We start from the raw sequence: 26,170 nt of genomic DNA, 5'->3' as shown, positions 1-26,170 counted from the left end.
TTAAACAAAATAACTTATACCTAATGAAATAGGCAGATTTATCATTTCATAGGAAAAAAATCGAAAAATATATAAATTCAGGAAAACCTGGCCTATTAGGCAAATTGGGCCTTGCATAGTAGGCCGAGTACGACATTCTGGCTACTAGGCACAACATTATATATATTATATATATATATATATATATATATATATATATATATATATATATATATATATATATATATATATATATATATATATATATGTATATGTATATATATATATATGTCGTACCTAGTAGCCAGAACGCACTTCTCAGCCTACTATGCAAGGCCCGATTTGCCTAATAAGCCAAGTTTTCCTGAAATAATATATTTTCGCTAATTTTTTTCTTATGAAATGATAAAGCTACCCATTTCATTATGTATGAAGTCAATTTTTTTATTGGAGTTAAAATTAACGTAGATATATGACCGAACCTAACCAACCCTACCTAACCTAACCTATCTTTATAGGTTAGGTTAGGTTAGGTAGCAGAAAATGTTAAGTTAGGTAGTCGAAAAACAATTAATTCATGACAACTTTGCTTATTAGGCAAATCGGGCCTTGCATAGTAGGCCGAGTACGACGTTCGGGCTTCTAGGTACAACATACAATATATATATATATATATATATATATATATATATATATATATATATATATATATATATATATATATATATAAAATGTAAAATATGCTTTTCTATATTTGTTCACAGAAAATTAGCTTTTATCCTCCGCTATATTCAGCACTTAATATATATAGTAGTTGATCAGTAAGATATTGTGATTGTCTATAATAACTCTAGAGTGATAGAATTTAATATAACCCAGCATCAAACTTTAAGCTGTGACGTTGAATGCAGTGGCCCACATGTTTATGCAAAGCTTCAAGTTTAATATTTGTCAGGTTCTATGTTACTAATCGTAAGAAAACTTGAGCAAAAAGTATGTTAATTTACAGCTGAATGAAGTAGTTTAGTTATCATGACGTCTGACAGCCCATTTTGTAGTTATTTATAAACTTGTAATTTTTTTATGTTTTGTTGAAATATGAATATAATTTGCATACTTCCTGGCTCGTGATTAAGTTATTTGCATTGTACTTAATTAAATACATTATACAAATAAATAGATACATGCATGCATACATACATAATCACAGGCCTTATCCCCATTTTTATTCAAAGGCGAGATTATCCCTAAAAAAATCTGGTTTGTAGTTTACTAAATAAAGAGTTTTCATATTAAATAACAAAAAAAGACTATACAAATATAACTCGTCCATTCATAATTATTTTGTTCACGATTCAGTATATGATAACATGACGGGTAAATGAACTCAGGCGGGTATTGAGTTCCTGACACCAGTGAACTCAGGCGGGTATTGAGTTCCTGACACCAGTGAACTCAGGCGGGTATTGAGTTCCTGACACCAGTGAACTCAGGCGGGTATTGAGTTCCTGACACCAGTGAACTCAGGCGGGTATTGAGTTACTGACACCAGTGAACTCAGGCGGGTATTGAGTTACTGACACCAGTGAACTCAGGCGGGTATTGAGTTACTGACACAAGTGAACTCAGGCGGGTATTGAGTTACTGACACCAGTGAACTCAGGCGGGTATTGAGTTACTGACACCAGTGAACTCAGGCGGGTATTGAGTTCCTGACACCAGTGAACTCAGGCGGGTATTGAGTTCCTGACACCAGTGAACTCAGGCGGGTATTGAGTTCCTGACACCAGTGAACTCAGGCGGGTATTGAGTTCCTGACACCAGTGAACTCAGGCGGGTATTGAGTTCCTGACACCAGTGAACTCAGGCGGGTATTGAGTTCCTGACACCAGTGAACTCAGGCGGGTATTGAGTTCCTGACACCAGTGAACTCAGGCGGGTATTGAGTTCCTGACACCAGTGAACTCAGGCGGGTATTGAGTTACTGACACCAGTGAACTCAGGCGGGTATTCAGAGCCGCGTCCTTCGGCTTAATAAAGTCATGTATTCACCTAGTTGTATTCACCTAGTTGTGCTTGCGGGGGTTGATCTCTGCTCTTTCGGCCCGCCTCTCAACTATGAATCAACTGTTACAAACTACTATTTTTTTGTCCCACACCACACCACACACACACACACCCACCCAGCAGGAAGCAGCCCGTGACAGCTGACTGACTCCCAAGTACCTATTTACTGCTAGGTAACAGGTGCATCAGGGTGAAAAACTCTGCCCATCGTTTTCTCGCCGGCGCCGGGACTCGAACCCGGACCACAAGATCGCGTGTCCAGCGTGGTACCCACACAGCCACCGGCGGTTAGGTGCGTTGCACCCAGTGTCCGTTGCACCGTGCAAACACAAACATTGCAAGCACTGGTATACGTATTGCTCGGATTTCTACATCAGACTGTATATTTACGTTCGATTTTTTTTTTCAATTGCAGCCGACATTGTTGCCTGCCGTAGGTAACTTCAGGCAGTAGTGGTGAACTTCGAATTTCTTTGTGCAAATTCAAATTTACAAAATATTTAAAAGTTATATGACTGTTTAGAATTTTCTGATGGGGTTTAAATGCTCATAAACAAATATAGTATAAAGCTGGTTTAATTTAGTGTATCCCTTTGGTACCAGTACTGAAAAAGTGTAATTTCTCTATATTTTGGTGGAATTAGAGACTAGTTTCAATCTCAAGTATTGAATATTTTACCTCCCAATAAATTTCAAACTGCAGACACAAATTCTCTAAGCACTGACAAATTCACATGTTTACCCATATTGGGGCTAAATCAGCGTGCATGTGGGCCTCAATATGTGTTAATGTGTACATTGAACCCAAGTCACTTCCCTTAGCTGTGACCTTGTCTTATAAGGTACTAAATCCCTCCTGTTTCCTTATAATGATCATTTGACAGCTGGTCATTTTGGTCTGGTGTCAAGCTTAAGATTTATGAACCTTAAGAGGTTTTTTGTGGCCATGACGCTTGTTAGGTGTTTGGTTCAGGAGTTAAGGAAAACTTGCAATTAGCAAGTATTCCTTAACTCCTGAAAATAGTATTGGGCTATATATTTACTAATATTTTCCGCCATTCAAAATGCAAACTAAATGTTATTCTATTTATATCTAAAAATTAAAGTATGATATTCGCTGCTGGATACCTTTCCAGTTCAGTTGTATTTTGTAACGACGCGAGTTCTTACAAATCTTCTAATTTTAATGAAAATTGTAAACTAAATATCTCAATGGTTATACCACGAACAACTGGGGTCACCTGTTTCTGTATTTTCATGTTAAGGGACCATTTACCGAAGATAGGAAGTAACTATTTATAAACATCAAAGCATAGTATCCCTTAATACCTATTTCTCAAGAGGAGTTCTACATATGTGATTGTGTTCGAAGTGCAAGGCCATTTAAAAAAGATTAATTACGTTTTTGAGTAATCAACAGTAATTAATAACACCATGATGGTTTAGGCAGATAGTTTAGTCTCTGTGATCGCCATTCAGCGAGTGCACCATTCACCGAAGAAAACCGTTAACTCCTAAGCTGCACATCAATGTAAAAGTAATAACCACATTTGCAGGACACAATTAATTTTTGTACAAATGAAATGTGAAAAACCTGCATCTGACAAATATAACGCAGGACGAAATCACGAGAGGAAACAGTGTAGAGGTCAGCCCTACATAGAAGTACATATAATACACAGCATATAATTTCGTTATAGTCACTTAATTCATTCCACATTATATCTTAAGCTTAATTTCAGGGAAGTGGTCTCCTTCCGCGCCAGGAGGAACACACTGCCGTCCAGAGGTGTGTTCTCAGGCCGAGTGATATACTCCCAGGCCCATGGATATATTCTCAGGAAATGAGGTATATTATCAAGTCCAGGGGTATACTCCCAGTCTCGTTGTACTGTCCCACTCAGGACAACAATACCAATAGTCAACCACAACCATATAGCAGTACCAGCAGTTACCCACAGCGAAACACCAACAGTTTGACAAAACTGTAACAGTACATCAAAGACGAAAAATCAAATATAGCGCCAGAACGGCAGCAACAGTGACAATGGACTACGAACAAGGGTTTATTAAAACTGTAAACTTGACAATGTGCGTTCATCACAGTCGGGAGTTCCTAACGAAAGGTACCACAAATACTCAGAATCGAACACACACACACACACACAAACACACACACACACACAAACACACACACACACACAAACACACACAAACACACACACACAAACTTCTAAACTACTTTTGACCTACTAAAGTTCAACCCGAGTAAATGCAAGGTAATGAAACTAGGCGGTGGAAACAGGAGGCCAGACACAGGATACCGAATGGGAGATGAAGTCCTTCATGAAACGGACAGAGAGAAAGATCTAGTTGATATCACCCCAAACCTGTCTCCAGAAGCCCACATAAAAAGAATGACATCTGCGGCGTATGCGAGGCTGGCTAACATCAGAACTGCCTTCGGGAACCTGTGTAAGGAATCATTCAGAACGTTGTATACCACATATGTAAGACTAGTCCTAAAGTATGCGGCCCCAGCATGGAGCCCGTACCTTGTCAAACACAAGACGAAACTGGAAAAAGTTCAGAGGTATGCCACTAGGCTAATGCCAGAACTAAGGGGCATGAGTTACGAGGAAAGGCTGCGTGAAATGCACCTCACGACACTGGAAGACACAAGAGTAAGGAGACACATGATCACTACCTACAAAATCCTCAGAGGAATTGGCAGATTACATAAGGATAAACTGTTAATATGGGTGGTACGCGAACAAGGGGACACAGGTGGAGACTGAGTACACAAATGAGCCCAGGAACGTTAGAAAGAACTTTTACAGTGTCAAGAGAAGTTAACAGATGGAAAGCATTAGGCAGTGATGTGGTGGAGGCTGACTCCATACACAGTCTCAAATTTAGATATGATGGAGCCAAGTAGGCTCAGGAATCTGTAAAACAGTTGATTGACAGTTGAGAGGTGGGACCAAAGAGTCAGAGCTCAATCAACGAAAGCACAACTAGGTGAGTACACACACACACAGTGTGTGTGTGTGTGTGTGTGTGTACTCACCTAGTTGTGTTTGCGGGGGTTGAGCTCTGGCTCTTTGGTCTCGCCTCTCAACCGTCAATCAACAGGTGTACAGATTCCTGAGCCTATTGGGCTCTATCATATCTACACTTGAAACTGTGTATGGAGTCAGCCTCCACCACATCACTTCATAATGCATTCCATTTGTCAACCACTCTGACACTAAAAATGTTCTTTCTAATATCTCTGTGGCTCATTTGGGCGCTCAGTTTACACCTGTGTCCCCTTGTGCGTGTGCCCCTTGTGTTAAATAGCCTGTCTTTATCTACCCTATCAATTCCCTTGAGAATCTTGAATGTAGTGATCATGTCCCCCCTAACTCTTCTGTCTTCCAGCGAAGTGAGGTTCAATTCCCGCAGTCTCTCCTCGTAGCTCATACCTCTCAGCTCGGGTACTAGTCTGGTGGCAAATCTTTGAACCTTTTCCAGTTTAGTCTTATCCTTGACTAGATATGGACACCATGCTGGGGCTGCATACTCCAGAATTGGCCTGACATATGTGGTATACAAAGTTCTGAATGCCGTTCGTATGTTGGCCAGCCTGGCATATGCCGTTGATGTTATCCTCTTGATATGTGCTGCAGGAGACAGGTCTGGCGTGATATCAACTCCCAAGACTTTTTCTTTCTCCGACTCCTGAAGGATTTCCTCTCCCAGATGATACCTTGTATTTGGCCTCCTGCTCTCTACACCTATCTTCATTACATTACATTTGGTTGGGTTGAACTCTAACAACCACTTGTTCGACCATTCCTTCAGTTTGTCTAGGTCTTCTTGAAGCCTCAAACAGTCCTCTTCTGTCTTAATCCTTCTCATAATTTCGGCATCATCCGCAAACATTAAGAGAAATGAATCTATACCCTCCAGGAGATCATTTACATATATCAGAAACAAGATAGGACCGAGTACAGAGCCCTGTGGGACTCCACTGGTGACTTCACGCCAATCAGAGGTCTCACCCCTCACCGTAACTCTCTGCTTCCTATTGCTTAGGTACTCCCTTATCCACTGGAGCACCTTACCAGCTACACCTGCCTGTCTCTCCAGCTTATGTACCAGCCTCTTATGCGGTACTGTGTCAAAGGCTTTCCGACAATCCAAGAAAATGCAGTCCGCCCAGCCCTCTCTTTCTTGCTTAATCTGTGTCACCTGGTCATAGAATTCTATTAAGCCAGTCAGGCAAGATTTACCCTCCCTGAACCCATGTTGTCGATTTGTCACGAATTCCCTTCTCTCCAGATGTGCTACCAGGTTTTTTCTCACGATCTTCTCCATCACCTTGCATGGTATACAAGTCAAGGATACTGGCCTGTAGTTCAGTGCCTCTTGCCTGTCGCCCTTTTTGTATATTGGGACCACATTCGCCGTCTTCCATATTTCTGGTAGGTCTCCCGTCTCCAGTGACCTACTATACACTATGGAGAGCGGCAAGCAAAGTGCCTCTGCACACACTTTCAGTACCCATGGCGAGATCCCGTCTGGACCAACAGCCTTTCTAACATCCAGATCCAGCAGGTGTCTCTTGACCTCCTCTCTCGTAATTACAAACTCTTCCAAGGCCGCCTGGTTTACGTCCCTTTCTCCTAGCACAGTGACCTCACCTTGTTCTGTTGTGAAGACCTCTTGGAACCTCTTGTTGAGTTCATCACACACCTTTTTGTCATTCTCTGTATACCTGTCCTCGCCTGTTATAAGTTTCACTACCTGTTCTTTCACTGTTGTTTTCCTTCTGATATGACTGTGGAGTAGCTTTGGTTCGGTCTTGGCTTTGTTTGCTATATCAGTTTCATAACTTTTGTCTGCTTCTCTTCTCACCCTGACATACTCATTCCTGGTTCTCTGGTATCTCTCTCTGCTTTCTGGTGTTCTGTTATTCCGGAAGTTCCTCCATGCCCTTTTGTTCAGTTTCTTTGCTTTCTGTGTGTGTGTGTGTGTGTGTGTGTGTGTGTGTGTGTGTGTGTGTGTGTGTGTGTGTGTGTGTGTGTGTGTGTGTGTGTGTGTTCAATGTGTGGATTGATTCGATGTGAATAAATGGCATGTTATGGAATGAAGATTCCAAGAAAATAAACCACACTCATCTTACAAATTATATTGACAGGAATTACTCAAAGAACGAGACTTACGGGAGGTTTTGGATAGTAAGCTGTCACCAGAGGAACACAAAGAGCATTGTGGGAAGTGCGTATGCGTCACTTCAAGATTGCTTTTAATTATATGGATGGTGAAATACTAAATAAACTGTTCATGACTTTTGTGAAACCAAAATTGGAATATGCAGCTGTTGTATGGTGCCCACATCTTGAGAAACGCAAGACAAAATGGTAAAGGTGCAACGGCATGCCACAAAATGGCTTCCGGAACTGAAATCAAGAGTTACGAGGAGAAACTAAAGGCGTTAAACATGCCAAAACTAGAAAATAGAAGAAAAACAGCTGATATATTATCACCACGTGCAAAATACTAACAGGAATAGATCAAGTTGACAAAGAGGAATTCCTGAAACCAGCAACTTCCCGAAGAAGAGGACACAGACTGAAGCAAAGGAAACAAAGGTGTAGAAATAAATATTAGAAAGTTTTCTTTCGCGAACCGAGTGGTAGACGGTTGGACCAAATTAAGTGAGAAGGTGGTGTAGGCCAAAACCGTCAGTAGTTTCAAAGCGTTATGTGACAGAGTACTGGGAAGACGGGACACCACGAGCGTAGCTCTCATCCTGTAACTACAATTAGATAATTACACACACACACACACACCACTAAATAAAAACACACAGCCAGAATAATAAAACTCCAGCCAAAAGAGTAACCCTCCCCCCCCCCTCAAAAAAATTAAGTCCATGAAGGAAGTGTTGAGAACACTTACAGGGCTGAAGAACCCCCCCCCCAAAAAAAAAATATATATATTTTTCAGCAAGTGAGGAGCCATAACTCAGAGTTTCCACAAGTTGTAGGGTGCACAATCAAAACAAGGCGACACAAACAAAACAAGGCGACATAAACAAGGCGACACAAACAAAACAAGGCGACATAAACAAGGCGACACAAACAAAACAAGGCGACACAAACAAAACAATGCGACACAAACAAAACAAGGCGACACAAACAAAACAAGGCGACATAAACAAGGCGACACAAACAAAACAAGGCGACATAAACAAGGCGACACAAACAAAACAAGGCGACATAAACAAGGCGACACAAACAAAACAATGCGACACAAACAAAACAAGGCGACACAAACAAAACAATGCGACACAAACAAAACAAGGCGACACAAACAAAACAAGGCGACATAAACAAGGCGACACAAACAAAACAAGGCGACATAAACAAGGCGACACAAACAAAACAAGGCGACATAAACAAGGCGACACAAACAAAGCAAGGCCACTTAAAGTTTCACGAGTCCATCATGGCGAGGAATGAAACGCGCGAGTTTTCTTACTAAGTTAAATTTGATCCCCCATGATTGCCTGTTATACGTCTCTGGCACCAACCTAAGTCCCACTAACTTACTGCGACCTCCAGGACTTTATGAGGCAAGTCTTGTGTGTTCACCAGGTCAAGTCTTTTGTTCACAATTTTCCCCGCACTGTATTTTATGTTCACCTGTTCTCTCATGGGTTCTTCTTTTCACTAATTCCTGTTTTTGTCTTTCGTCCATTCTTTCCTCATTTTGTGTTTGTTCAACCTTTCTCATTTTCTGTTTTTTTTCCCCCCTTCAGTTTTGTGCCTTTTTTTCATTGTTTTCTAATATCTGTCTTCTTCGTTATTTCACATTTTCCGTTCCTTATCGCTTATATTTTGTATTTTTGTTTTCCATATGATGGCTGAGTAACCCTTGGTAGCGCCCCATCTCATATTACCGACGAGTTCAATGAGAAAACTGAACACATTGAACATTGACATCGAACATTCAAATGTAAACGAGTTCAATCCAATTAGGTATAAGATATTTTTATGTATAACCCAAAACCCTGTTTTGCATTCTGGGTTAGAAACTAAGGATTTTGAGACAGATTTTTTATCAAGAGACAGGAAATGAACGTTAAACTTCAAATCAACTTCGAGGCTTTAAATCAACGACAATGTTCCAATGATCATTCTTCACCGTCAAGGTCAAAATTGCGTACAGTGGATCCATATATGGCCAGCAACCATTTAACTAATAATTGTCTCCATGCGATATTTTTCTGTATATCGCAATTTCTTGACACACGGTTGGTCGAGTTTCAGCTACTGGGAACAAAAAGTTCCAAGTAGCACGGGCTATGGTGAGCCCGTAGTGGATTACCTGGCACAGGAGCGGGGCTGTGACTGAGTGACACACTATTTGTCCCCAACTATATATATAGTGGGCAAGATGGGGTATCCGGCGGTGATCGTACATTTCCATGTCCACCTTTTTTTTTCTCTTCCCTCTTTCCCTGTCCCCTCATCTCCCTCCCTGTCCCCTCTTCTCTCTTTGCCTCGCCCCTCCTTCTGTCACTCCGGTCATTCGCATTCTCTCTCTCTCTCTAGCAGGATAGTCAATATGAACTATTCTTTCATTAAAATATGTAGGTACAGCTGCAGGTACGTAGCTTCTCTCGACTACGTGAAGGGCTGCATAGTGGGTCAAGAGCCAGCTACGTGATGCTAAAATATCCCAATCTGACAGGATGGTTAGTCATACAGCATCATCCTGGGCCTGCAATGATCAACTTTGAGTGCATTATGAACCTATGGTAATGAGTTGATAAAGTGAGGGCAAAGCTCCAGGTGCCTCATACCGGCAGGTTTGAAGGGTCTAATGACTGGACATTCGATGATGGAGTGTGGGAGATAATGCCCCAGTTCCTGTTCATCGAGTTTGCACTTGGAATGCTCAGGACTGGGAGATGTGTCACCTGTAGCCATCTGCCACAGGTAACGGTAACCCAACCTGATCCTGGCAACCACTGTGTCGCACAGTCTGGTCCATGTTTTGTGCTTCCCCATAGAGATAGGTTCCGGATCTAAATAATTCAAGGACATTTATACTGGTGCTTTCTGGCCTGAGGGAATCGGTAATTTCTCTCCTAATAGACAGGAACGCTTCGAATAATATGGTCTTAACAACAAAGTATTTGATGTAAACAAAGCCGCTAAAGATTGAGAAACAGTCCGTGCTCAGCAACGGCGGTTAAATGCTCGTTAAACAAACCGTTTAAACCCCATGTTTATGAATGAAAACGCTCAATACAATACACAGAGTAATTAATCACACTAACGCGATGTATCAATGAGGAAATCTTTATGAGATTGAAAATCAATGAGATCCTGTGAGTACTTTACCTAGCAGCGAGGAAATTATGAGTGGTGTCTGATAAGTGAGGAAATCCGTGAGGGGTTTCCCAGTACCAAAGAAATGACCACCACTTTTGCTCGAATCGCAGCTCTGTAAATGCTTCACCCCACGTCCTAAAATTACAAAAAAGGCGACCAAAAAAACTAAAAACCAAACCTAACCTACGCCTAACTATACATGGAGCCTCGCCTGAGGACGGGTTGTTGAGAAGAGATGTATACAGTTTCACAAGTTCTTGAGTAACTGCTTGATGAATCCAGGTCTTGGCTTCTAAACTTAGACAATCAGACAATCTATTTTGTATATATAAATTGGCAGTTGGTGGGGTTTTGCATTGGACTTATAAGACCTATTAAGACCTATAAGACCTAAGTCCAATGCAAAACCCCACCAACTGCCAATTTATATATACAAAATAGATTGTCTGATTGTCTAAGTTTGATTGTCTGATTGTCTGGAGGGTTATTAAGACGAGCACAACAGCTTACTGACCAAGTATCATGTATACGGTTTGTCCTGAACACGGTCCAGGACAAAAGTAAACTCTGTATATACACACACACCGAGAAGTGGGCTACCCTTCTCTGTGTACGTCGCCCCTGAAGGTGGAGTTCTGTTTTTCCCTGTGACAAACACCACACTACTCTCAAACAATGAGCTTCCCAAAGTATAACAATAAAATCATTGCAATTGTGAGAACTGCAATCACAGGTGAAGATTGTTTTTATTATTAGCACTCATTAAGAGAATAAGATACTCTGCAATGTTTGACTCAGGAAGGATCACACGACAAAATTGATTTGTTTTCCCTCTCAGGAAACTTGTTTCTTTCGAAACAATGACAAGCTTGGAACAGTCATCCCACTGCGCATTGGGTGTGAACTAGTTACCTACCTCACATGGGGAGTAAACCAGCTAACTCTCTCCACAGGGGGGGTTGTGGACCAGCTTTTCTACCCCCAAGGGGGAGGCGGGTTGTGTGGATGAGCAACCACTCCCCACAGGGGAAGGGGGACCAACTCCCCAACGGTGTGGGGTGAATGGAGGCGGCGGCGGGTGGGTTTTCTCCACTCCTGCTGCATCACACAAAAATTTATCTCGGTACCCCGGCACAGGACGGACCTTCCTCGTTCATCATCTCTCCAGACGTGAAGGAGCTATCACCCTCGCTCAGTCTCCCTCCCCTCGCCCCATCACCCCTTCCCCCGCTCTCCCCCTCCTTCCCCAAATTGTTGGCTAAGAGGGTCAGCCTCAGTTTCTTTTCCCCTCTCTGGACTCTGGTCGTCAAGTTAGCTTTTCATTTTTGCCCCCTTGGCTGACATGCTCAGTTAGTGTCTGGTTTCTTCAGCCTATTTCCCCTCAGTTGCTTGACGCTGCAAAACCGGTTTCTTTTCACGCGATAACAGATGCCGGGCAAGCTTCGCCTCGCTGCATAGTCACTATGAAGTCACAACAAAATATATCTTGGAGAAAATAATCTCTGGAGCAGGATTGGGATCGAACCTGTGTATCTAGATAACCTTGCAGACGCCCGCTTTAACCCATGGTTATATAAGGTCATATAATATTTTGCATATCGTGTACTGATGGATTAAGACGCTCGTTAGCGATGTCCCAAGACGCTGGTTCGAGCCCCATTCCTGCTCGAAAGATTCTCCTCTCAGGCTTGCTGAAAAAAAAGGCCAGGATTCATGAAGCATTTACACAACCGCTTACGAAACCTATACATCTCTTCCTGTCATGACAGCTGTGTTTGCCTTCATGAAAGAATTGACAAGCTACACTACCTTGTAAGCGATGGTTATTACTGCTATAAATAACCTCGTAGTGCTTCGAAGTGCCTAAATTGTTTTATGAATGTAAACAACGCTGCCACAGATGCACAGGTTTCGGAAGGGACTGCATATATACTTTATGAATCCTGGCTCGGTCAGTGTCCTCGCAGGGATGACCATCTAAGTTAGCCTCCCCTCTCTGGTCGACACGGTCAAGTTAGCCTCCCCTCTCTGGTCGACACGGTCAAGTTAGCCTTCCCCCTCTCTGGTCGACACGGTCAAGTTAGCCTTCCCCTCTCTGGTCGACACGGTCAAGTTAGCCTCCCCCTTCTGGTCGACACAGTCAAGTTAGCCTTCCCCTCTCTGGTCGACACGGTCAATTAAGCTCCCTCAGCAAGTCAGGTCAGCGGGAACTACCTCTCCTCCGCCGGGGGTCAACGAGCCTGGCTTCAACGCAACAAAACACGGCAAATTGTCGAGTTTGTCACCGGTCAGAGCACACAATTTCCCCTTGTGAGTTAAACCATCTCGGCTAGTTTCCCCCGCTCGTCCACTCCCATGTCCCCTCTGTTGCTAAGACAACCGGATAGGTCTTCCCTCACGCGACGGCAGGACGAGCTGGCGACCCCTCAGTTGTCTTGTGTCCGGTGAGGGGATGGAGAGAGGAAGCGAGGAAAAAGGGGAAAAAGAGGGGAGTGAGGGGAGAAGTAGACGAGGAGAGAAGGGGATTACGAAATTAATATTATCAGGAGAAACCTGGAACCAGGGGAAAGGGGGGTGAGGGATATGTAAGGTGGTGGTGGTGAGGGAGGGAAGTGAGGGGGGGGAGAGGTGAGGGGAGACAGGTGAGGGGACGACACTGTACATGAGGGGAGAGGGGTCCAGCCCTAGTGACATGAGTAATATGTTGTGTGCTGTTCTTGCCTTCTGTGTTCCATGGACACGTGACTGGTAAGCTCACTTGTCATCCTGTTTGTACATCTCCTGTGTGTCTACCCCCCCCCTCCCTCTCTCTGTCTCCGTGCCCTGTCTCCGTGCCCTGTCTCCGTGCCCTGTCTCCGTGCCCTGTCTCCGTGCCCTGTCTCCGTGCCCTGTCTCCGTGCCCTGTCTCCGTGCCCTGTCTCCGTGCCCTGTCTCCGTGCCCTGTCTCCGTGCCCTGTCTCCGTGCCCTGTCTCCGTGCCCTGTCTCCGTGCCCTGTCTCCGTGCCCTGTCTCCGTGCCCTGTCTCCATATGTCCCAGGTTTTCCACTTAGGTATTCAAGTATCGCTCCTGCATGTAATGGGATAACGAATGCACTTCTCTCAATCTCATTACAACTTAACCAGGTTTTAGTCTATTGATATACTTATTTCTCTCTCCCACTCCTTCCCTCTCCCTCTCCACCCTTACACTCTTCCCCTTCTCCTCTCCCCTCCCCCTTTTACACTCTCACCACCTCTCCTTTTGCTTCATCGCTCCCAATGAAACATCCATTTCCTTGTATTTTGTTTACGTGTTAATCTATTTTCTATTTATGGTGGTTATCTGTTCTTCCTTATCTACACTGCACTCAGCCGAGGAATCAACGAGGATCTTTCTGCTTGTGTGTATAACAGGAGGATGAAGAGGGGGAGGATGAGGAAGAGGGGGGAGGAGGAGTGGGAGGATGAGCTATGCTGGCTTGGGGATCGTCACAGGTGGTCATTAAGACCATACAAGACTTGCACCGTTCCTAGGAGTGAACGAGAAGCCAGAACTAACATGGTTTGTCCTCATGAATCTCATCCTGTACCCTCCTCCTCCTGTTGAGGGTTTCAGCAAGTCTTTCAGGGCCATTACAGGTATCCTGGTGCAGGGTCCAGTGACGAAGCTCCAACAGAAGGCTCACATGAAAAGCAGAGCCTAGGGTAACATAGAAGGATCTCATAGTAGGATGCTGTGAGGATGCTGTGAGAAGGATGCCAGACAAGTACCCCTATCAAAGGATCACAAAGAAGGATCCCAGGATGAGTCACTTGAAAAGCATATATATACCAGACGATGCCAGGGGAGGATGCCAGCATCCTTCCCCTGTAGAATAAAGTTCTGCGAGAGAAGGACCCCCAGAGCCCAATATCTGGATCCCAGTGAACGGGTGAGGGAGAAGGATGACTGACGTACAGACCGACGTGTCGTGGCCACAGGGCACGGCGAGCGACCTGCAACCAGTCGTTCAAGTGAACCGACGTGTCGTGGCCACAGGGCACAGCGAGCGACCTGCAACCAGTCGTTCAAGTGAACCGACGTGTCGTGGCCACAGGGCACAGCGAGCGACCTGCAACCAGTCGTTCAAGGGAACCGACGTGTCCCCCCCCAAAGGCCTGACAAATTAGAGCAGTTCCCCCCTCGTCTGCTCCATAAAACTGATCCTTCCGTCATTTCCATAACTCCCAAGATTCCTCACCGACGCCAACTATGGAACACACTGTAATTGGAAGGCTTCCCTGCGCTCAAAACTACACTAACAACACAAAATTGTATTTCTACTAAGAAAGCGCAGCTAGTTTATGTTGTCTTGAAACATGATATATTACAAGCATATCGTAAGATTTGTCGCCAATTGCCTGCTCTTAGTTTACGGAAATTTTCACCGTCAATCACAGCGTGGATTATTCAGGCTTTAACGTAATGCCATATTAATAGCCAATCAGATACTTAATAGTGTTGATTAATCTAATTACCGCCAGGTAAATCTCGCTTAACGAAGCCTCTCCCCCTCCCCTCGCCCCGTGAGAGCCTTGTTACCCTGAAAATCTAAACACTACGACATACATAACACGAATGTTGTGTATAAGCGAGCGAGATATTCGTTACGCAGCCTGAAGCATACACACGCTCGCGCCATTAGTTGCGCGCGACGACAATAGGTGGCGCTAGCTTATCATGCGACGCGACCCGATACAGAGGCGAAAAATATATATTATGGTATCCCCTGGATTATTTAATTATAATCGGCAGGTAGAGCGACGCAGCGAAAGATTTACAAGGCGCTGACAATGCCTCTTGTATGAGATGTGGAGGTACCGGGGGGGGGGCAGAGTGGAAGGGAGGGGGAGGGAGTGAAAGGGAGCGGGGAGCGGGGAGCGAGGGAGGGGAGGGAGGGGAGGGAGGGGAGGGAGGGGGGGGAGAGGGGGGGAGAGGGGGGGGAGAGGGGGGGGAGAGGGGGGGAGAGGGGGGGGAGAGGGGGGGGGAGAGGGGGGGAGAGAGGGGGGGGAGAGGGGGAGAGAGAGAGAGAGAGAGAGAGAGAGAGAGAGAGAGAGAGAGAGAGAGAGAGAGAGAGGAGAGAGGAGAGGGGGGGGGGGGGGGGAGAGAGGGGGGGAGAGGGGGGGGGGGAGCGAGCGAGCGCAGGAGGAGAGAATGTGTGTGTGTATGGGGAGTATATAGTGGTAAGGGGCGGTGGAAGCCGAGAGGGGAACAAAGGAATTGGTATCTAATGGGGACTCGTTGTGAGAGAGAATGAGAGAAAACAGAGTTGGAAAAGGTGGTGAAAGAGCGGAGGAGGGAAAAAATGAGGGAGGGGGAGATAAATGAAAGAAGGAGGCAAGAATGAGGGAGGGGGGGGGAAGAATGAGGGAGGGGGGGAAGAATGAGGGAGGGGAGGGGGAAGAATGAGGGAGGGGGTGGAAGGGGTGAGTATTGAGGCCAGTGACGTACAGCCCTCCTCCCTCTCACCCTTCCAGGTTATGACGTTTATTGAACAGTTAAGATACATCACGCAGCGCCAGACACGCCTTGTGAGGGACGGCTGAGGGAGGGGAGGGAGTGAGAGGCAGTGAGAGAAGAGAGAGAGGGGTGAGAGAGAGAGCAAGAGGAAGAGAAAGGCGAGAGAAAGTGAGAGAGAAAAACGCGCACACAGAAAGAGTTATAGAGACAGTAAGACAGCCAGAGGTCGAGGGCTTCGTATAACGGTGCACGTCTTCGATTCACAGTCGTTTAGGTCCCAGGTTCGAATCCTTGCCGGGGCAGAACGAAATTGGCAGCGTTTCATTACCCCTCGCGTGTGGTCACCTGGCCGTAAACAGGCACCTGGGGCACTTGACAGCTCTTGTGTGCCGCATCCTGGGGAAGGTCAGTAGCTGACCTAGTCACGCATGCACGCACGCACGCGCACACGCACGCGCACACGCACACACACACACACACACACACACACACACACACACACACACACACACACACACACACACACACACAATCATTTAGGGGGATGAAATTCTTCGAGTCAGAGAGACAGACTTGGGGGTTGATATCACGCCAGACCTGTCCCCTGAAGCCCATATCATGAGGATAACATCAGCGGCATATGCCAGGATGGCCAACATAAGAACGGCCTTTAGAAACTTGTGTAAGGAATCATTCACAACCTTGTACACCACGTATGTTGGACCAATCCTGGAGTATGCAGCTCCAGCATGTAGTCCATATCTAGTCAAGCATAAAACTAAATTGGAGAAGGCTTAGAGGTTTGACACAAGGCTAGTGCCCGAGCTGAGGGGCATAAACTATGAGCAGAGACTACGGAAATTATACCTCAAGTCGCTGGAAGACAGGAGAGTTAGGGGGGACATGATCACCCCATACAAGATGGTGTATACGCTATCAAATTCCTTTTAGAAAAGGAATTGATAAGATAGACAAAGGCAGTTTATTTAACACTAGGGGCACACGCACTAGGGAACACACGAGGAAATTTAGTGCCCAAATATGCCATAAACACATTAAAAAAAATTTGTGTCAGCGTAGTTAATAAACTGAATGCATTAGGAAGTGATGTGGTGGAAGCTGACTAGATACAGTTTCAAGTGTGGATATGATAAAGCCCAGTAGGCTTAGGAACCTGTAAACCTGTTGATTGACGGTTTAGAGGCGGAGCCAAAGAGCCGAAACTCAACCTCCGCAAGCACAACTAGGCGAGTACACACACACATACACACACACACACACACACACACACACACACACACACACACACACACGACACATTCCCTCGAATATAACCGCGTGACACAATTTTATCACTATGACAAAACTGTGGGTGTATTGCTTCAACGAGTCCCCAACGGGCCAATCCTCAACTGTTGGCCTCTGTACGCCCAGCGGCATCTGGGGACCTGGGAGTAAAACCGACTGTCGGGTCCTGTTCCAGGGAAATAAATCTACTATAATTAAGGCTTGCCATGAGCTCTGGCATGGAGAAGCTCTCAACCTGCTCTCAGTCAGACGACATCTGCTCCTGAACCCACCTATGTTAAAATAAAAAATGGCCTAAAACAGACAGAAAATATAAAAGGAAGCTCCCGTTTTCATTCTATGTTCACTTTTTCATGAACCAGGTTTTGTACATGTTAAATGTCTGTTGCTATGGGGGGGAGACAGACCCATTCTCACACACTGACAAGCGTCCGATTTGGAGGCGTTTGGTCTAGGAACGAGACTATGCTCTTAAGACAACCTGTTCTCACATTTAATAATTCCCAAATTTCACGCTACCCCCCGTCACTGTAGCAGCCCGCCCCCGTCACTGTAGCAGCCCTCCCCCGTCACTGTAGCAGCCCTCCCCCGTCACTGTAGCAGCCCTCCCCCGTCACTGTAGCAGCCCTCCCCCGTCACTGTAGCAGCCCTCCCCCGTCACTGTAGCAGCCCTCCCCCGTCACTGTAGCAGCCCTCCCCCGTCACTGTAACAGCCCTCCCCCGTCACTGTAACAGCCCTCCCCCGTCACTGTAGCAGCCCTCCCCCGTCACTGTAACAGCCCTCCCCCGTCACTGTAACACCCCTCCCCTCAGCCTTAGTCCTCCCCATTACTGTAATGACTCTCTACAGTGCCATAACAGCCCCTCCTAATCACCAAAGTAGCCCTCCTCATCAGCAAATCAAACCCTTCCCACCAAAGGAGCCCTCCCCATCACCAAATGAGCCCTCCCCATCACCAAAAGAGCCCCTCCCCATCACCAAAAGAGCCCCTCTCCATCACCAAAAGAGCCCCTCTCCATCACCAAAAGAGCCCCTCTCCATCACCAAAAGAGCCCCTCTCCATCACCAAAAGAGCCCCTCTCCATCACCAAAAGAGCCCCTCTCCATCACCAAAAGAGCCCCTCTCCATCACCAAAAGAGCCCCTCTCCATCACCAAAAGAGCCCCTCTCCATCACCAAAAGAGCCCTCCACCCATCACCAAAAGAGCCCTCCCCCCATCACCAAAAGAGCCCTCCCCCCATCACCAAAAGAGCCCTCCCCCCATCACCAAAAGAGCCCTCCCCCCATCACCAAAAGAGCCCTCCCCCCATCACCAAAAGAGCCCTCCCCCCATCACCAAAAGAGCCCTCCCCCCATCACCAAAAGAGCCCTCCCCCATCACCAAAAGAGCCCTCCCCCATCACCAAAAGAGCCCTCCCCCCATCACCAAAAGAGCCCTCCCCCATCACCAAAAGAGCCCCCCATATCACCAAAAGAGCCACCCATATCACCGAAAGAGCCCTCCCCATCACCGAAAGAGCCCTCCCCCTCACCAAAAGAGCCCCCCCCATCACCAAAAGAGCCCTCCATCACCAAACAACCCTCCACCATCACCAAAAGAGCCCTCCCCCCATCACCAAAAGAGCCCTCCCCATCACCAAAACACCCCTCCCCCATAACACAATAATGGAATTAACTGATTACGAAGTTCGATAAATAATATTTAATCACGCTCCAAAGTGCAATTATTAATGGCGTCTGCTGGCTCCAACACTTTGTTTACCGGAGAGAGAGAAGTGGTGCTTCTCCGACTTAGCAATATGGGGGGGGGGGAGGGATTCTTTATGTTTCTCTGGCTGGCTAGAGGATAACAGATAGACTAATTTAGCGCTCAAAGTTTAGGGACTTCTTGGAAGATCTCCAGATTTGTGAACAGTTTGGTCCGGCTTTGTGATAGCGCTGTGTCACTTCCGGTTTGACCAACTTCTGTTTTGGGTTGATAAAATAAAGATTATTTTTGATGTGTTGATAGTCGCAATCTACATTCCGCTTTCCGGTGCTTATCTGTGTGTATTTATAAAGCAATTGGTCACCTAATAACGGTGCCAAAAACATCTTAGCAAATTAAATTATAAACCCTCTTAGTAATGCCATTGTATGAATGCTGACTTCATTTTAAGTCAATGACCAATAACGAAATTTAATTGCATACATTTCCAATGTAAGCAATAACATTCCGTTACCACTTGTGCTGGTTATTGTACCAAATCTTCTGGTATAGGTATGGTTGGTGCTGACGAATAGTTGGTTAAATTGTACATGTTAAAAAGTATATAGGTGTATGTGGTGTTAGTGACGAGCATCGCTGCTCAGACCAAACAGTCTGCTACTCCTGCCATGAAACATCAACCCGTCCTCACTCCAAGTCAATTCCTTCCAACGGTCGACCCCAAAGACACATTCATCAATTTAAACATACTCTTCATTCAAAATACGATTTCTCAAATTTAAATTAATATTGGTATATATTAGCATAGTGTGTGTATATTTAGGCATTGGTTAGGTTCGGTGTTTAGGCTCTGTTGGCCATTATTAGTATTTGTAGTACGTGGGTGAAACAGTTACAGCGTTGTGGTTCGAAATAAAAGTCGTTAGTGAAATACTTGTTCAAGAAGTGTTCGAACGTCATCAGTTGTGAGTCGTGTGTAAACTATTTTTTCATTCATAAACAGGGGGGGGGGGGGGTTGGCGGATGCATGGAATTGACTTTGGCCTTTATGAGGACGAGCTATGTGAAGTGGTCGAAAGATTCGGATAGGAACTGGTGTTCTACAGTTCTGACGCAACAATCACTTAATTTTTACAATCAGACAAATCCACGTAATAAATTTTTACCAATGTTTATCGGTTTGAGAATGTTCTCGTTGCCTGACTATAAACAACGGGAATATATTCTCGTCTTTTATATTGTAGCATTATATATATATATATATATATATATATATATATATATATATATATATATATATATATATATATATATATATATATATTATATAAAATATACATATATATTTTGCTAGCTGTCATTTTTGCAAACATAAATATGACCGAAAGGGTAAGATTAATGATTCTAACACGAATCTTCTCGATATTTCTTACCCCGACAGTGAAAAAAAACGTAATTGAAATATTAACTCTCCAAAGTTCATTTTCTCATTTTTTATTCATTGTCTGACGCCTAAAAGCGTTTTGCAAGGGTTTCTGACATTTTCAAAGAAAGGTTTACATATATCATGCTTATATTCGTTTTGGGTGAGGTGATATAACAAATGTTTTTGGGTAAGGTGATAACCCACCCAAAACGTTGTTGTCTTGCCTATATATTGAGAACTTTGGGGTTTACAGTCCCCAAGTGGGCATGTGAAATCATAGACGACGTTGGTTTCCTTCAAGGCGTTCTGTTTGGTGTCTGGGGAGTTTTTCCATGAGTAGGTTGGCCGTTTTCTTGTTTTTATAGTAAATTGTCAATTCTATTTTCTGATTTTTGTCTGTAGGGATAACGTTCCTATTAATAATATCTTTCAGGATACTTTCCTCCGTTTTATGAGCCGTCGAAAAGAAGTTCCTGTAAAATAGTCTAATAGGGGGTACAAGTGTTGTGTTAGTTGACTCAGAGGTTGCATGGCATTTTTCCTTTCCTTATATGACGTCTTATTCGTCACATATATATATATTCGTTCGCATATAAATATATATGCGAACAAGGTTGAATGGTCCCCAAGCGAATGTGCGACTGAAAAAACCTCACCCCAGAAGGATTCGAACCCTGATAGCTTGGAGCGCTATGCACCTTGGCGTACCTGGTACCTTAACCACTAGACCAGCACGACTCTACAAAAATGTTGGTAGTCGTGCCCCACACAGTGACGTGATTCTATAAAATATCTAGGCCCAAACTGATCACCGAGCACCTTCGGATCTTGGATAAATAGTCTGACGACTACCAAGATTTTTGTAGTCATGCTGGTCTAGTGGTTAAGGTACCAGGTATGCTAAGGTGCATAGCGCTCCTAGCTATCTGGGTTCGAATCCTTCTGCGGTGTGGAGTTTTCATTTATATTATTATATATATATATATATTATATATATATATATATATATATATATATATATATATATATATATATATATATATATATATATATATATATATAAGTTGTACCTAGTATCTAGAATGCAGTTCTTGGCCTACTATGCAAGGCCCGATTTGCCTAATAAGCCAAGTTTTCCTGAATTTAAATATTTTTATATTTTTTTCTTATGAAATGATAAAGCTATCCATTTCATTACGAGTTAGTTTTTGTCAATTTTAGTTAAAACTAACGTAGATATATGACCGAACCTAACCAACCCTAACCTAACCTAACCTAATCTTAACCTAACCTAACAAAATTTAGTCAATAATTTATGTTCTTAATATAATATAATAATAATTCATATAAGCTATTTGCAAACAATTTATTGAAAATAAAGAAAATCAGTCGGCCTATTAGGCAAATCGTGCCTTGCATAGTAGGCCGAGAAGTGCGTTCTGGCTACTAGGTACGACATATATATTGTTTGAGAATATTTTTATTGTAATAAATATATTAAATGGTATGTTAACTGTCAATTGAAACCAAGCAAAGGATTTATCACCAACTTATCATGCAGTTATACATTTATTTTCCCCTCCTTATTGAGGTGTTTTACCGACAAATTCTCATTTAGTGTGGATTTATAGTATATATGAATTTGATAGGAAGGTTCCCAATTGCCGAGTGCATTATAGAGTAGGGATTAGGTTATAGAGTTTAACAGGGTGTGGCTTTAGCCTCTGGTGCACACACACCAGCCGTAATCCTGTCAGGATACATGGGACTAGGCACCAGATGAGTGTTTATGTATCCCGTCTTCTCGAGCTGCTACAACGGATAGAAAAAAGTGTACTAAAACACAGGAACTTGACCTAACTTAACCTACCGACGACTCACGCATAGAAAACGAGATAGGTTGTCGAGTGATAGTCATGTGATAGATACTCCAGTGAACACGTTGATTAATGACTTGCATGTTGATTTCATTAAGGTTACAAAATAAAATAATTGTTTAACAACTTATTTGACTTTGTTTAATATCAGAGGGCTGCAAAATGTTGGTGTAGATGAGGTGTTTGCGCTGACAATATCTTGAGACAACAGATGAGAAAGTTTTTGGGGTAGGACAATATTACATTTAGAGGAATACTGTGACAAACTAAGGAAAATACAAGTCTTCAGGAGAGTCTTGAGTATGCACAAAAATGGTAGAAAGTTTTTTTATTTTTTTAAAGCTGTGAGGAAAGACTATTCTCAAGAACAACTGAACATCAACCGGAAGCTTTCACAGCAACACAAGCTACAAAGCTAATCGATGCCAATGTTGCCCTGTTCGAAAAGAGTCAGAATTACGAAGCTTTTAAGTGCACTAAAGGCCAGCCATTTTAAAGCTGTAGTCGACTGAGTTAAAAGAGGGAAGCCTTAAAAGGGAGGATAGACTGAATAAGTTTATGGAATGGTACAAATAGTTACGCTTCCTGTCTATACATTTATCGGCCCCATCCCCTTGTATCTATCCCTGTAACTTCCTCCCCTCTCCCTGTAGGTATTACCCCTCTCACTATCCCCTCTAACTACGCCTCTCTCTCGATCACTGTAACTACACCTTTCTCTCTCTCTCTCTCTCTCTCTCTCTCTCTCTCTCTCTCTCTCTCTCTCTCTCTGACACTTCCCCCTACTCTATAACCCTCCTGTAACCGTTGGTCAACAGCGAATGAAATAGTTTCAATTTACTTGAAGATACGCATAAGAGAACGTGATTACATTTTTTACAACCCCGTGAGGTAAGGCAAATGACATGAGGTTCAGTTGTTCATATAAAATAAGGGAAGTGAGGCAAGGTAACTCCTGTTAGTGGGTCTCACCCCACGAGGCTGTGCGCATCTCGTCGTAGTAGTCGTGGACTAGGACAAGTTTTTACTTCCGTTGTCATGGCCATAGTCCTGGACTAGCTGACGTTTTCACCCGTGTTCTTGGCAGTGTCGTGTTGTGTAAAATATATTGCTAGGAGGCGGCAAATGACACAGTTAAGATCATTGATGAAGCTGAAGTATAGATATTAATAATTCTTTATTAATTCCATTAACATAGAGAGTAACAAAATATTTTAACTCTCCATTTTCAACAGTACAATGGGATTCTTCTTGGCTTACTAGCAAACTGACCAGTAACTTTGCTGTAATATTCTGGCTTCCTCTGAAGATTACACAATATTCTTATATATTTAAACACTTCCCAACCACTTGGATTCATCGGTACAGCGGTGGTCTCGCTTCTTGCGGGTCGGTGTTCGATCTCCGATGGTCCAAATGGTTGGGCACAATTCCTTCTCTCCGTCCACACCCTTCACGTCCTCAGAGCTCTTGCAAGTGTTAAATAGACATAATTGCTTAGCGCTTCCTAATCATAATTACGTTACCCAAACATGTCTCCCCCACCCCCCCGTCATATCCCAAATCCTTATCCTGATCTCTTCCGAGTGCTATACAGTTGTAATAGCTTGGCGCTTTCTCCTGACCGTTCCCTTACCTTCCCCTACCCAAACACGTGACAAATCTACACATCTGGAAGCCTTCCAAACAAATTGCAAACTGAAGACGTGCCTAACTATTACCTCTATTTACGATTGCACTTTAAGTTTGGGGGCAAATCTTAAAATTCTTACAGCATCACATCATTTCTCAAGTCCAACCACTTGGGCTGGACGGTAGAGCGACGGTCTCGCTTCAGGCAGGTCGGCGTTCAATCCCCCGAGCGTGAAAGTGGTTGGGCGCCATTCCTCCTTCCCGTCCCATCCCAAATCCTTATCCTGACCCTTTCCAAGTGCTATATAGTCGAAATGGTTTGGTCCTTACCCCTAAAAATTCATTCATTCATTCAAGTTCCACTAGACGCTTGAGAGCTGGCAAGATGACAGTAGCCTCATGCCGTGTTGCCTTTTTTTTCATAATGAAATCTAATACATTCGAAACAAGTTCATTCCAATTATTAATATATTATATTATTCAAAAATGCTAGTGTCATCATTCAAATAGTATTATGATGAGTTTAATAGTCTACAAAACTCTGAAACAAAGAAACATTTAGCTAATTACTGTGTTACATATATGGATTTATGGTTTAATTTCATGAACTGGTAATGCCAAAATTTCTTCCAAAATTAATTATACTCGTTGATGGTAACAAATATTACTGAGGGAGCATTCTAGCATCAGAATGCTTTCCGCAACATCTTAATTGTGATCTGAACTGTATTTACAATCTATTGGAAAAAAAGTGGATAATAACACGTTAAATTATGTTTATACATCTTTCGTCTGACCTTGACTTATTATTTTATTCTGCGAAAAGGGTGGAACGAGGTTACGGCAAATATGTTGCGTGTTTGAGGGAGAGATTTTTCGAGCGGTAAATCCAACTTGAAAATCTGAGTCCCTCCTAAAAAACAAAAACAAATACAGAATACTCTATTTAGTTATTATTAAATTCAATTGTATAAAAACATTTTCACTCAGAAGGAAATCTTGTTGTATGGGGCAAGCAAGTTTTGCCTTGCTTCTTAATTATGCATGCCACTGGTTCTAGGTGACTGAAGTCCTGCAGTTAAGAGTGTGTTTTACCTGTGTTCTAGGAAGCTGAAGCTCTCTAGGAGGAGAGATTTTTTGTGTATATTTCCCGTCTGAATGTCTTGAGAAAGGAACCATTTTTGTCTGGAATCAACCAGGACTACATTCGTGAGTTTTCAAATATTCAACCCAATTTTCCCTTCACGTTAGATTCTTGAAAAGGTGATTGAAGTTCATTAAAAACGCTGACTCTTTCAACCAGGTGATCCATTTGATACCATTGGCGAAGGGGGGAAATGAATAAAACAAAATATTTAGCATGCAAGTGGAATATGACTAAAAATAGGCCAGCCAGACAGAAGGGGCAGAGCAGTGTAAAGAGGAAGGCTATTACTGCGCTTGCTCGCTCTCAGCACAAATATTGGCAGAGTCCACACCAGACCCTGGGCCGGATAAATATACCAGTGCCAGTCCGGTTACTGCTCGTTGCTAAATTTAAAGTTCCGGATGAAAAACTAGGCTGTCAATTTGCTAGTTAAGATTTGAGGTCTTGAGTATAATTTGAGTGGTGCTATTGTACTATTGACTTTTGTACGTTGGCTATTGTGGAGTATGGTATTACTCTAAGTTATTGGTTAATTTTGTATTAGTCAGTCGAGCACTGGACGGTCCAGCATTGGTCAGTCGAGCACTGGACGGTCCAGCATTGGTCAGTCGAGCACTGGACGGTCCAGCATTGGTCAGTCGAGCACTGGACGGTCCAGCATTGGTCAGTCGAGCACTGGACGGTCCAGCATTGGTCAGTCGAGCACTGGACGGTCCAGCATTGGTCAGTCGAGCACTGGACGGTCCAGCATTGGTCAGTCGAGCACTGGACGGTCCAGCATTGGTCAGTCGAGCACTGGACGGTCCAGCATTGGTCAGTCGAGCACTGGACGGTCCAGCATTGGTCAGTCGAGCACTGGACGGTCCAGCATTGGTCAGTCGAGCACTGGACGGTCCAGCATTGGTCAGTCGAGCACTGGACGGTCCAGCATTGGTCAGTCGAGCACTGGACGGTCCAGCATTGGTCAGTCGAGCACTGGACGGTCCAGCATTGGTCTGTCGAGCACTGGACGGTCCAGCATTGGTCTGTCGAGCACTGGACGGTCCAGCATTGGTCTCGAGTATAGGACTGTGCAATATTGAACATTACTCTTTGAATATTAATCGCTGTTTTGTAATTGTAATGTCTAGTGTAGAATGTAATGCTTTACAG

At 43.9% G+C, this 26,170-nt stretch overlaps 2 protein-coding genes across 4 annotated transcripts in view; both read left to right on the top strand.

The window, feature by feature from the left end:
• LOC123752455 (uncharacterized) overlaps window positions 1-26,170 on the top strand; it is a 524,100-nt gene that overhangs the window by 466,252 nt on the left and 31,678 nt on the right. The gene's annotated exons all lie outside the window — the stretch shown is intronic.
• Window positions 7,318-26,100, top strand: LOC123752453 (PPE family protein PPE10-like). The gene is made up of 2 exons (XM_069302744.1): window positions 7,318-7,454; window positions 25,563-26,100. Exons 1-2 carry the CDS (start codon window positions 7,318-7,320, stop codon window positions 26,098-26,100), a joined length of 675 nt encoding a protein of 224 aa, XP_069158845.1.

Source organism: Procambarus clarkii, chromosome 48 (assembly GCF_040958095.1).
Source record: "Procambarus clarkii isolate CNS0578487 chromosome 48, FALCON_Pclarkii_2.0, whole genome shotgun sequence".
Taxonomy (NCBI): domain Eukaryota; kingdom Metazoa; phylum Arthropoda; class Malacostraca; order Decapoda; family Cambaridae; genus Procambarus; species Procambarus clarkii.
This window is presented reverse-complemented; position numbering and strand designations above follow the sequence as displayed.